Source organism: Mus caroli, unplaced genomic scaffold (assembly GCF_978045245.1).
Source record: "Mus caroli unplaced genomic scaffold, Mus_caroli_1 scaffold_6, whole genome shotgun sequence".
Taxonomy (NCBI): domain Eukaryota; kingdom Metazoa; phylum Chordata; class Mammalia; order Rodentia; family Muridae; genus Mus; species Mus caroli.
This window is the reverse complement of record NW_028227261.1, coordinates 31,285,525-31,299,018: the sequence shown is the minus strand read 5'-3', so window position 1 is coordinate 31,299,018 and position 13,494 is coordinate 31,285,525. Positions and strand designations below refer to the sequence as shown.

Here is a 13,494-nt window from a genome sequence, read left to right as displayed (position 1 = left end):
CCTCAAATATGCTGGGCCAATGCTCCACCCCTGCCCCCCATTACCAGCCCAAGAGTAGCAATTTCAACATAATCTGACACTACTGTATAAAATATAAAATCACTTTTAAAACAGGTGACTTAAGCTCATAGTATATCTGAAAATGTCAGTGATTCAGGACTTAGAGGTTCTAAGAAAAAAGGTTATAAATTTCTCTGTGAAACAATTCATTATATTAGCTAAGCTAATGATGGAAATTTTACATGATACTATTGTACAAATGAAATAATGAAAAACATACAGCATACAAAGGATAACCAAGAAGGCCTATACTGCTTTCTTAGAAAGAAGCCTTCAATCTAAAGAGACAAAGAGCCAGTACCACCTACTTCATAGAGGGGAGATGTCGGAGCACCACATCAACGGCATGGACGGGGTTAGTGCTGATAGGCTTGTCTAATTCCAGTGGCTCAGGCAAAGTCCCTCCAGTCAGTACTTCATGTAGTAGGTGCCAGCTGACTCGAGACACAAATTTGACTGACACCTTGAAAGGTCGATCTTTTCCACCTTCCCCAGGTAATGTAACATCTAAATCTACCTGTTAATAGCACAAAACCCAGGTGTAAAACGTTGAAAGAGATAAATGTAATTATTTAAAATTCAACTTATAAAAACAAAACAGGATTTAAAAAATCTTAATGCCAGCCGGGCATGGTAACGCATGACTTTATTCCCAGCACTTGGGAGACAGAGGCAGGTGGATTTCTGAGTTCGAGGCCAGCCTGGTCTACAAAGTGAGTTCCAGGACAGCCAGGGCTACACAGAGAAATCCTGTCTCGAAAAAACAAAAAACAAACAAACAAAAAAAATCTTAATGCCAAATGAACAGAATCAAATTGCCAAGGCTGGTTGATATCTATGGGAGGCCTCCCCTTTTCTGAGAAAGGGGGGATGGGGAGTAGGTAGGGAGGTGAGAGGAAGGGACTGAGGAAAGGAGGGAGAGGAAGCTGTGACTGGGATGTAAAGTAAATAAATAACTTAATATAAAAATTATAAAAAAATTAAATACATAGTTTATTCATGGCAGTTACATTCATTCTAAAATCACTGGAAACTAAATATACTAACATTCTGGCAGCTATAACAAAAGAATAAAGATCTTTTTGGAACTGTCATCTGATCATTTCTCAGCCATATTATTAAATGAGCAACCAAAATATGAAAGACTATGAAGGACAAAAGCTGTTGTATGAGAAGAAAAAAAATGAGAAAATATTCATGAATCTGCTTCCTTTTGCAAAAAAGAAACACAAGAAGGAAACATGAACCAGAAACAAAGAAACTGGTTAAATTCCTCCTGTAGGGAATGGATTGGAAGAGATAAAAGGAAAGGCAATGCTAGTGTATTTTGGGGGTGGAGTCTTGAGTTTGGGGAACATTCTAAAATTCTAAATGCTCAGGGTATCATGTCAGCTACGTGAGAGGCTGAGGCTGAGGCTGGAAAATCACTTGACTCATAGATTCAAGATCAAGAAGGATAAGCCAGGGGCTGGTGAGATGGCTCAGTGGGTAAGAGCACCCGACTGCTCTTCCAAAGGTTCAAAGTTCAAATCCCAGCAACCACATGGTGGCTCACAACCATCCATAATGAGATCTGACTCCCTCTTCTGGAGTGTCTGAAGACAGCTACAGTGTACTTACATATAATAAATAAATAAATCTTAAAAAAAAAAAAAAAAGAAGGATAAGCCAGATATGATGATTCATGCTGGTAATCCCAGTACTCAGAAAACAAAGGCAGCCAGGAGGTGGTGGCACACAGCTTTAATCTCAGTACTTGAGATGCAGAGGCAGGCATCTCGATCTCTGTGAGTTCCAGGCCACCAGCCTAGTCTACAGAGTGAGTTCCAGGTCAGCCAGGGCTACACAGAGATCTTTTCTCAAAAAGAAAAGAAAAGGGAAAAAAAAAAAAAAAAACCAAAACCCAAACCCCAAAACAAGCAAGTAGAGGCAGGAAGATCAATGCAAGTTCAAGGCTAGATTTTAGTCTACATAACAATTTCCAGATCAAACAACAACAACAACAACAACAAAAATCCAAAAACCCAAGACAAAAAACCTCTAACAATAAAGAAAAAAAAAAAAACTCTAGCATAAACAGAATCAAATGAATACAAACATTTGAATACAAAATTAATAGAGAAAACAATCCTTTCAAGCATAAATCACTAATTGCTAAAGAAAATATAAGGATTAGATCCCTAAAGGTTATTTCTTGTATAAAAACAAAAAACTCTGCATCAAGGTGTACAACTGATAGGGGAAAGAGTCTACAAAATGTCAAAAACAAATTTGTAAAGTATATATGTGAAAAGGGGTTAACATCCAGAACATTAACCATTAACTGCAAAAACAAAAACCTAATTTAAAAACTGGACAAAATATTTGAATGCACATCTTAATGAACATAAAAATGACCAATGGATACATAAATATCACTAATTTGGAGGGAATCCAAACCACAATGCAATTGGACCTGGCTGTACAGACTTGTAATACCAGCTCCTTGGAAAGCAAAGGCAGGAGGATTTTAAGTTAAGATGCCAGCCTTGTACTATAGAAAGGGTCAAAGGTCAGCCCTGCGTTATACAATGCGACCTAAATGGTGTCTATCAACAGAAAATTGATAAACAAAATGTGTTATATAAATGTAACAGATTTATTACTCAGCCTTGAAAAAGAAATTCTACAATATGGATATAATTTGAAGACTTAATGCTAAATGAAATAAGCAAGCCAAAAAAGGATAAATGCTTCATGATCCCATTTACTTGAAGTATCTAGTGGTGTCAACTTCAGACCCAGAAAGGAGAATGTTAGTGGGCACGGGTTGATGGGAATGTTTAGTAGGTACAGAGCTTCAATTTAACAGGATAAAGACAGTTAGTGGAGTGGATGGGGTTAATGGTTATATAGCATTGTAAAGGTACTTGACAGCAGTGAATTGTACTTTAAAGATGACTAAGATGCTATTTGTACTTTATAATTGAAAACAAACAAACAAAAAACAAAAAGAATACTTCCCCTTAAAAGACTAAATACAAGGAGAAAAGGAATATCTTGGTAGGAAAAGCTGGCAGAAATCAACTTAACCAAATGGTTAAAGTTAACATTATCATTAATGGAACAAATATATAGTATGTACCTCTAGGTACAACCACAGTGATAAAAGAAGAACATTCTTGCAATATTATGGCCAAAAATATATAAACAAAACATAACCAGGGGGCTGGTGAGATGGCTCAGTGGGTAAGAGCACCCGATTGCTCTTCCGAAGGTCCGGAGTTCAAATCCCAGCAACCACATGGTGGCTCACAACCATCTGGAACGGGATCTGACTTCCTCTTCTGGAGTGTCTGAAGACATCTACATTGTAATTGCATATAATAAATAAATAAATCTTAAAAAAAAACAAAAACATAACCAGGTAGAAGGAGATAACAAACACATTTCAGGGCCAGTTGAAAAATAACTTGCCTATGATATTCCATCTTGTTTACATCATAAAAGAAAAGAAAAAGGCTAGAGAATTGTTCCATAATAAGGACTAGAGATGTGATGCCTGTTAGCATGATCCTGGACTGGATTCTTTATCAGAGGAGGGCAAGACACTAATGAACATAATTAAAACAATGGGCAATACTAGAATATGAATTATAGACTAGAAAAAAGTCTTATGTCAATATTAAACTTAATTAAGTTGGTAAATAGAGTATAGTTTTTAATCCTTACTGTTAGGGAACAATATATGTTTAAGTATTATTAATGAGCATAATATATGTAAGCCAAGTGTGAATGGATTCAGGAAAGCTAAGTATGTATGTGTGTTCTCTATATTAATATATCAACCAATAGTGAAAGAGCAAGAGAGAGTAAGAAAAAAAGTTAAGATCAGTGCAGCAAATGTTAAAGGCATTACTGAGTCTGAGTGAAAGGTATGTGAGGGTTCTGCACTGTTCTTGAAGCTTTTGTGGTAAACCTGCAATTATTTCAACAGAGATTTAAAAATGATCATAGTTACACAGATTGTAATTTAAAATGGTAGTAAAATAATTTAAAGGGAGATATAGGGGCCAAGGAAATGGCTCAGTGGTAAGAGTACCTGGTCTTGTAGAGGACCTAGGCTTGGTTCCCAGCACCCACAAGGCTGCATACAACTAGCTATAACTCCAATCACAAGGAGTCAGATGTCCTTTTCTGGCCTTCTTGGACACTGTATAAACATGGTGCATAGACACACATGCAGGCAAAACACTCATAGAAAATAAGAATAAGTAAATTACATAAAATAAGAATAAATAAATCTAAAATAAGAATAAAATACAGGAGACATAGCACAAGTGCAGCTCTACAATAAAGAAACACATCTTACCCCAGTGGTTGCCACAGGAAGTGGATTGGCTGTGTAAAGGCTTCTTTTTCCATCATAAACTGGTCTACGGTCTCCAAATATAGTCACTTTAAAATGCTGAACCATTGAATCAACTACTTCTCTAAGAAAGGGAAAAAATACATTCACATAACCCTCTGCAAGATGAAACACAAAATTATCAAATGAAATTGTTCCTGGAACTGTTTAATGACCTTAAAACAAGATTTGCTTTCAGACCACAGCTTAAAATAGCAGAAAGATTGATTGCTGGCAAAGGATGACACATATTTCTCAGACCAAAAAAATAAAAAGAATAAATCCAATGAATTAATCATTTGAGGATACTGTTGATTAGAAAACTACTATTAGAATTTGATTCAAAATCTCTTTCATCTTCTCTAAGCTCTCCCCAACTATTTACCTTTCTCTCTCAAAAAAAAAAAATGTTCTTTACACTGTGCTAATACATCTTGTTTGTATCTCTACTTAGAACAGTCAGTCTATCACACCATAATTATATTCTTCATTCCTACAGTGAGTTCTTTAGAGCAATGAACACATCTATGTTCCTTACAGTCCCCACTCTTACAATACACCTCATCAGGGAGGGTCTGTGAAATGTCCAGCTGGGAATGGAGCTCAGCGGTAGAACACTTGCTAGCATAGACAAGGCCCTATGCTCACTCCCCAGTACCACAAAGAGAACACTCTAGTTTCATTCAGCAACATTATGATCCCAATATATAGTAACATGGAAAGGTATTAGAGACTTACATTTAAAAAATTTTAGTCTCTAGAGAATTATACCAAATACCTACAAACCAATATATTGTTTTACTCACAAATGCTTTAAGACAGTGAAAGATACCTAAAGAAATATATGCCAATTTATGTCTGGAGAGGAAGTGTTTACACACTCTCAATACATCACAATGAGAGTACCCTGTACAGTACTGGTATGATTTAAAGTAGAATCAAAGATTAAAATCTAGCCCAGACAAGTAGGAAGGAAAGGGAGAGAAGAAAGTCAGAATTTTCCATAACAAGAAAAGAAACCAAGCTGACTTAATTCCCAGGAAAATTTTCTACACAGAATGAAAATCTCTATTTCCTACCCCGTTTTTCGAATTTTGTGTTTTACTGAAAACTGTTTTAAATCAATATCATGTCTTTCATGTGTAATGTGACACCAAAGATTTGATTCATCTATTAACCTTGGGGTTCAACAAATTTCAAAGACTTTGCTATTTAAAGTTTCCTCTTGTGGCTATTAAAAAGTCCAATTTTTAAAAAATATATATCACTGCCAAATATCATACAAATATATCATACAAATCTCATTTGTTAGATTTCTTTTAAACTCAACAATTGTTTTTAAGCTTACTAAATCCTAGAAGCCCAAACCACTCTAAACATCAAAATGGCAGAGGCTATTGAAACAGTAGGGCCAGAATATCTCAGAGATAAAAACATCCTGGTTTGATATACAGCACACGGTAGTTCCTTAATAAAGTTTTTAGTGGTGGACAGTTGATCTATTTCAGTGACCTCCCAAAACTGAGTAGAAAACATCTAAAGTTGAATTGAACAACATTTCTGAGTGAAATCTGGTTTTATTTTGTTATTACTTCCATTTAATTAATGGTGCCTCCATATTCATCAATTTCCCCAATTTGAAACCTGGCTGATCTCTTTCCCTGATGACTTGATGATCCTACTACCTCTCCACAGCATAAGTAACTTTCCAATCTGAGTTACTACAACCTTACAATCCTACTTAAAATATATCACAGCTAAATAAATCCTTATGCTATTCTTTTATTCCTAAAGTACACATGCCTGGTTTAGGGCTGGGTGTGGTGGCCCATGCCTTTCATCCCAGCACCCTGGAAACGGGGGTGGGGGTAGGGAGAGGTGGATCTCTAGGAGTTCCCTGCCAGCCTAGTGGACAGAGAAAGAAAAACAGAAGAGTTGAGTTCATCATTCGTGTCAGTTCTCCACACAGAGACCCCTCTAGCTAACTGATGTCCTTCCTGCCGGCTCCACTTCCTATGTGCATCCTCCTAAGTTATCCCTTCTGATGCCCTTGGTAAGCCATGTACTCCTATGTGTTCCTACCTTTACCTTCCATATGTGATTTTTTAAAAGTACTGCTGTGGCAAGACCAGTTATTTTTTCAAAATAGTTATTTTTCAAAATTATTTTCAAAGGCTTCATCTATGAAAAGCAATTGTAAATGATTTTAAACTCACTTGATTCATTTCTGATATAACATACTCTACATTATTTAGCTATTCTCCCATCAAGTAAACTTATTTATCTAGCTGACAGCTATGAAAGAAACACAGCTGCAATGCATCATTTCCATGCATGTATCCTTATGAACTGATGTAAGAATTCACCTCTGGTTATGTACCAGAAAAAGGAGTGTAGCTCAAAACGAATTTTATCAATGAACTACTATGAATAATGAACTACTGAATTGCTCTCCTAAATAGTTATAATAATCAACACACCCTTTGATGTTCTATTTTATTATGTCTCAGTCAAGATTTTGCTTTCTAATATTTACTAGCCTGGTGGGCATGACTTAAAACCTTTTTAAATTTAGCTCTCATTCATTATTAAGTAATTTGAACATCGGAGTGTGTTTCTACTCTTCTGCAAATGCCCTGTTTGTTTCCTTTGCACCCATTGGAGTTCTACATTCTTCCTGTTGAACTGAAGACATCCCATTTATATTCTATATTCACAGTCAGGATTAGTCACTATAACAATCTTTGCCCACAACTGTTTTAACATTGACTACATACCTGCTTAAATGAACTCTTAATTTTATATTCCTGAATTAATCCATTTGTTCACCTGTGGCTTCATACTTTTGAGTTGCTGTTCAAGAAATACTACCTCAATACAGACTGCATATTCCTTATCTGAAATGCTTAGAACTAGAAGCATTTAAAAATTTTAAATCTTTGCATATATATACATATATATGTACACATAATTGTTATTTCTCAGCCAGAAAGAAAAACAGCTGGAGGAAACATGATGGAACAAGTCATACACTAAATGACTGAACCAGAAACAGATGTCCAAGCGTTACATATTTTTACCTTCACAACTGGAAGCTAGAATTAAAAAAGTAAAGTATACATCCCCATAGCCATTAGCAGGCCATGGGACCGGACAACATAAAGGAAAAAAAGCAATCTGTATAAGAAGCAAGGTTGAGGAATGCTATGACTATGTTCAAGATACATATGGAGCTGGAGATAGCTCAGTGATAAAGGAAGCATTTGCTGTTCTTACAGAGAACTAGGGTTCAGTTTTTAGCACCCTTATGGTAGCTCACAACAGTCTGTAGGCACACACATGGTGCATAAACATTCATGTAAAACACTCATAGACATAAAATAAAGCCAAAAGATAGACATATACGCAAAAGCCTCAATGAAAATCATTAATTGTGGTGGCTAGTTTTATGTCACCTTGACAAGCTAAAATCATCTAAGAAGAGGGAACCTCAATTAAGGAAATGCCTCTATAAGTTCAGGCTATAAGAAAGCCTGTAAAGGCATTTTCCTAGTGATTGATGAGGGAGGACCTAGCCCACTGTGGGTGGTACCATCCTTGGGCTCCTGGTCCTGAGTTATAAAAGTGGGCTGAATAAGCTATGAAGATCAAGTAGCACTCCTCCATGGCCTCTCCATCAGCTCCTGCCTTAAGGTTCCTGCCCTGTTTGAGTTTTTGCTCTGACTTCCTTTGATGATGAACAGTGATATGGAAGCATAAGCCAAATCCTTTCCTCCACAACTTGTTTTTCAAAGGTCATGGTGTTTCATCACAGCAACAGAAATCCCAAGACTATGAAATATTAAATGTTAAAATTACAATTATGCAAACGCAAAAATAAAAAAGAAATAATGCTCATCAGTTAGAATTTATTTAAATTATTTAAAGGAAGAGTTTATATGTTTGTGTATATGTGTGTGGGGTGTGCAAGTATATATAGGTGTGTGCATGTGCACATGTGTGTGCATGAGTGTGGATGAATGACCTAAGGGATTGAACTCAGGACCTCATGCTTGCAAAACAAACACTTGGAGCACTCTCATAGACCCTCACAAATATGTTTGAAGTATAACAGAGGTTTTTCAAATAATAAATGGATAAAACACAGTGCATTATCATCAAACATAATAAACTGTTTTTCTTTTTCTTTTTATAAATAATAACAGGTTATCATCACTCTATAGCCTAAAGCTGGCATCAAATTCATACCAAACCACCTACTTCAGCCTTCCTCCTAAATTCTGGATTACAAGTGTAAGCCAACACCCCTAACTTTTAAACATTCTAATCCCAAGAATGAATTCTACCAATTATCAGGAACTATTAACTGAGTTTCAGTACAGTATAGTTATAGAATATCTGTCTTCTACTTTAACAATAGAAGTGGAGAAGTTGGGAATATAGTGTCTTGATTTCTTTGTTCAAATGTAGAATTTCTAGCAGAACATTTGTGTGTATCATTAAAACAATTTCTGAGCTTTATAAGACATGAGACTAACATAACTAAAATACATAAGAGTTTTGAAGTGGAAACTTATGGCTTCTTTGGGAAGTCAGTTGTGTCTGATGGTGTTTTGTTGGGGCAAATATGTAAAGGAGTGTTGTCCTAAAATGGACACAGGTGAAAGGATGTTCTGCTAAAGCAAGCATGTAAAAGGACACGTGATGAAGGATTCTTCACTAACAGCACACATGTAGTGATTCACCTTACATTGCATAGCTGAGCTCTGTTTGTTGTGACTCCATAGAGAGAAATGCACCAAAAAACTTCTGGTGGTTCTGGCGGCTTCTTGCCACTTCCTCAAACTCAGGCTGATTGGCAGAGTGATTTCAGCTGATGCAGACTCATGTGGAATTTTGTTAAGATAGACTCACATGCTGAGGCAAGACCCATGGAGGACACATGATGTTTGAAGGGAGTATAAATAGGACCCGATGGACTGTGAGAAGGCTTGTATACCTACCTAGCTACCTTTGCAACGCTTCTGGGTCTTGCGCCTTAGCTTCACTGAAAGGCATGGCAAAGAACTTCTCCTGGCCTGATCTCTCCTAAGGATTTGGTTAAGGCCTTGGAGTTTCTGCTGAGTTATGTCACTGCTGATGAGTTTTGTTTGCTAGCTGACACTACTGAACTGAACTGCTGGTATATCTGTGAAGTATTTGCAAGTGGATTGAGCTGCCACTGCTGAATCCTGTGAACTGATCGACTGATTTCCTGACAACACAGATTGGGTTTTTTTTTTTTTGTTTTGTTTTTGTTGTTGTTGTTGTTGTTTGGTTGGTTGGTTTTTTTTTTTTTTTTTTTTTTTTTGAGACAGGGTTTCTCTGTGTAGCCCTGGCTGTCCTGGAACTCACTTTGAGGACCAGGCTGGCCTCGAACTCAGAAATCTGCCTGCCTCTGCCTCCCGAGTGCTGGGAATAAAGGTGTGCGCCACCATGCCCGGCATGACAACACAGATTGGATTTGCTTCAAAGAACAAGTTCTAAACAGGTTCACTTCCCCTAATAATCTTTCTTTTCCACTACCTCTGGTGGGTGGTGGGCTAGAAGGTAGATTAAAGCATTTAAGAGCTATCATTAAAAGTAGGGTTGAGGGCTGGACAGATGGCTCAGTGGTTAAGAGCACTGACTGCTCTTCCAGAGGTCCTGAGTTCAATTCCCAGCAACCACATGGTGGCTCACAACCATCTGTAATGGGATCTGATGCTCTCTTCTGGTGTGTCTGAAGACAGTGACAGTGTACACACATACATGAAATAAATAAATAAATCTTAAAAAAAAGTAGGGTTGAGAAAAAATTTAAGCTTATACATTTTAACTTAAAAATTTTAATTATATTATTTATTGTGTGTTTGTGTAGGTAGGTAGGTAAGAAGGTAGGAAGGTAGGTAGGTAGGAAGGTAGGTAGGTAGGTAGGTAGGTAGGAAGGAAGGAAGGTAGGTAGGTAGGTAGGTAGGAAGGAAGGTAGGTAGGTAGGAAGGTAGGTAGGTAGGAAGGTAGGTAGGTAGGAAGGTAGGTAGGTAGGAAGGTAGGAAGGTAGGTAGGAAGGTAGGTAGGTAGGTAGGTAGGTAGGAAGGTAGGTAGGTAGGTAGGAATGTATGTAGGTAGGTAGGTAGGTAGGAAGGTCGGAAGGTAGGTAGGTAGGAAGGTAGGTAAGTAGGTAGGAAGGTAGGTAGGTAGGAAGGTAGGTAGGTAGGTAGGTGCATGTGCCATAGCATGCATGTGGAGGCCAGAGGACAACATGAAGGAACCAGTTCTCTCCTTCTGCCATGTGGGTCTCAGGTAATCAGGTATAACAGGGACCTTTATCCACTAAGCAATCTTGCCAGCATTTTGTTTGTTTTAGATGAAGTCTTACTGTGTAGCTCAGGTTGTACTGGAACTTGCTATGTAAACCAGATTGTCTGGAACTCAGACATCCACTTTCCTCTGCCTTGCTGCAAGGATTAAAGGTGTATGCCACTGTACTAGGCCAATCAGCCCAACATTTTAACTTAAAAAGAGTGTTTAAGAAAATAATTTTGGGTATGTTGAGTCTTTTAGAAGGCTACAGCCTACCTTCCCACTCTTACCTCAACTAGCACTGCCTTCATCTTAGTACCATCATCCTGTGGTACACAGACTGTAAACTCTAACTTAATGAACAAGTATTTCATTTCCACACTTACAGATCTTGAAGAAATGTTTAATGTCTCCTCAGGTTCCCTCCCATACACGTTTAGCTGGACAGACCTGAGGTCCTACTTCTAACACGTATCAAGTTTAGTTGTTGTGACACCACTCACCTCTTTCAAAGTACATACATTGTTTTAGATGTGCATATTAAACTTGCTCTCTTTTTTTGTTTGTTTGTTTGTTTGTTTGTTTTTTGTTTTTCGAGACAGGGTTTCTCTGTATAGCCCTGGCTGTCCTGGAACTCACTTTGTAGACCAGGCTGGCCTCGAACTCAGAAATCCGCCTGCCTCTGCCTCCCAAGTGCTAGGATTAAAGGCATGCACCACCACTGCCCGGCAAACTTGCTCTCTTACCAAATGATCATTTCCTTTCTTTTTTTATACATTTAAAAAATGTATTTATGTGCCTAAGTGTCTTGCCTGCGTGTATGTCTATGCATCATGTATTACCTGGTGCCCACAAAGGCCCAAAGAGAGTGTTGGATCCCCCAGGAATGTAGTTACAAATGGTTGTGAGCTACCTAAAGCAGCCAGTGCTTTTAACTGCTGAGCCATCTCTCCAGCCATAAAATAGTCATTTTAAATCAAAATAAACCAACCAAACAAAAAGTAGATGAAGCTAACACATACACCCAAAAGCAGAAAATAAGTGTGGAGAGCAAGTCTGCAAGAAGCTGACTCACAGAGTGACTCACAGTATTTCCTGGGTATCTCACCATGAGAAAGCCTCTGACTACAGTGCAAACTTTTTTGGCTAGAGTAACTACTCTAGTATTGTTATTAATGTCTTACTGTTACAGATCTGTATATGTAGCATAAGAACAAGAAATACCTCATGCTCAAGAGTTATTGGAAAACCACAGTCACTTAAAAAGAAGGTAACTGTGACATTATAGAAGGTAGAACATAATCTTTACATTAGATAGATACAATTTGATGTGGCTTTATCCATTTTGAAAAGGTTAGCTAGAACTAACTGCTGCATTTTGACCCTTAACTATTTTGGTAATACTCAGAAGGAATTGAAAAAAGGCCCATGGTGACCCATGTCTGTAACACCAGCATTCAGACTGAGGAAGAAGGAACTACCTAGTAGCAACACAAAAGACATGCTTAGGATGCTTGGCCAGATTTCAAACATGTGAACATGACTCAAACCTTTTTGTTTTGTTCTTGTGCTTTCTATTTCAAAAGTGGATATTCAAATATATATTGCACACACAAATAATCAATATATAATAGTATATTGAAAGAATCTATTGCTCTTTTCAGAGGTCCAGAGTTCAATTCACAGCAACTACATGGTGGCTCACAACCATCTGTAATTGGATTTGATGCCCTTTTCTAGCATGCAGGTGTACATGCAGATAGAGCACTCATACATAAAATGAATATATCCTTTTAAAAAAAGATTCGATTGCATATATAAATATATGCATATATAATCATATATTACATACATACTCATATTACATGTGTATGATTATAACATGTTATAATTTAATCAGATTTTTATGTCTTTTCCAAATATTTTTATTTTAGACTTCCCTTGACTATATTTATAAGTCTGCTTGTTCTTATTAATTCTTTTTATTTTATTAATTCACTTTCCATCCTGCTCACAGCCCACCTCTCTCTTCAAGACAGGGTTTCCCTGTGTAGTCCTGGCTGTCTTGGACTTAGTCTGTAGCTCTGGCTAGACTTGAATTCAGAGATCCACCTGCCTCTGCCTCTCAAATGGGGCATGCACTACCACACCCAATGCTTAAACTTTATTTATTACCAAAGGAATAACATGTAAGGTCATAGATAGTGAGATAATCTCAAGAACATTTGAAGATTTTTCTTATCATCTACTGAAGTACAAATTTCAAAACAAATTATCATGTATTTCTGGTCAAAGTGTTATAAGTTAGTGTTATTTAAATATGTAAGACAGTCATAACCAATTTTCTAGGGCAAATACAAATAGCAAATGTCAGCTAAACTCCATGGTTCTTACCTGTTCACTCTTCGAGGACACTTGTCTGGTTTGATGTCAACTTCATAGAGGTAGACATCAATCTTTGGGATTTCAACTTGAAAACAGTTAGCCAACAGTTTAATGGGTTTGCCCATAGTGCCATACCCAGGTCTTCTGGGCACTATGAATAGGGGCTGGGCCCCAATGGGTCCTGTCAGGGAGAAGAAAAAAAAAATTCACACAGTTAAAAGCCATATTTATATAATCTTACAGTAGGTTAGAACTATAGGTACAGCTGATAAATGCTTAAACTTGGTCCTGAAAGGTGACATTATTCCTAACATTTCAATTTCTTTCATCTCATCTTATTC

General features: G+C 37.2%; 1 protein-coding gene across 5 annotated transcripts in view; it reads right to left on the bottom strand.

The window, feature by feature from the left end:
• The window catches only part of LOC110293760 (protein argonaute-3), an 80,419-nt gene that overhangs the window by 54,786 nt on the left and 12,139 nt on the right, over window positions 1–13,494 (bottom strand). For all 5 annotated transcript variants that reach the window (XR_015047315.1, XM_029475685.2, XM_029475684.2 and 2 more), the window contains exons 2-4: window positions 13,163–13,334; window positions 4,412–4,532; window positions 369–577 (exon numbers count right to left, since the gene is read on the bottom strand). Coding sequence is in view for 4 of the 5 variants with exons in the window: in XM_029475685.2 (XP_029331545.1) it covers window positions 369–577; window positions 4,412–4,532; window positions 13,163–13,334 (502 nt within the window). In the remaining variant the exon portion in view is untranslated. The remainder of the gene's footprint in view (window positions 1–368; window positions 578–4,411; window positions 4,533–13,162; window positions 13,335–13,494) is intronic.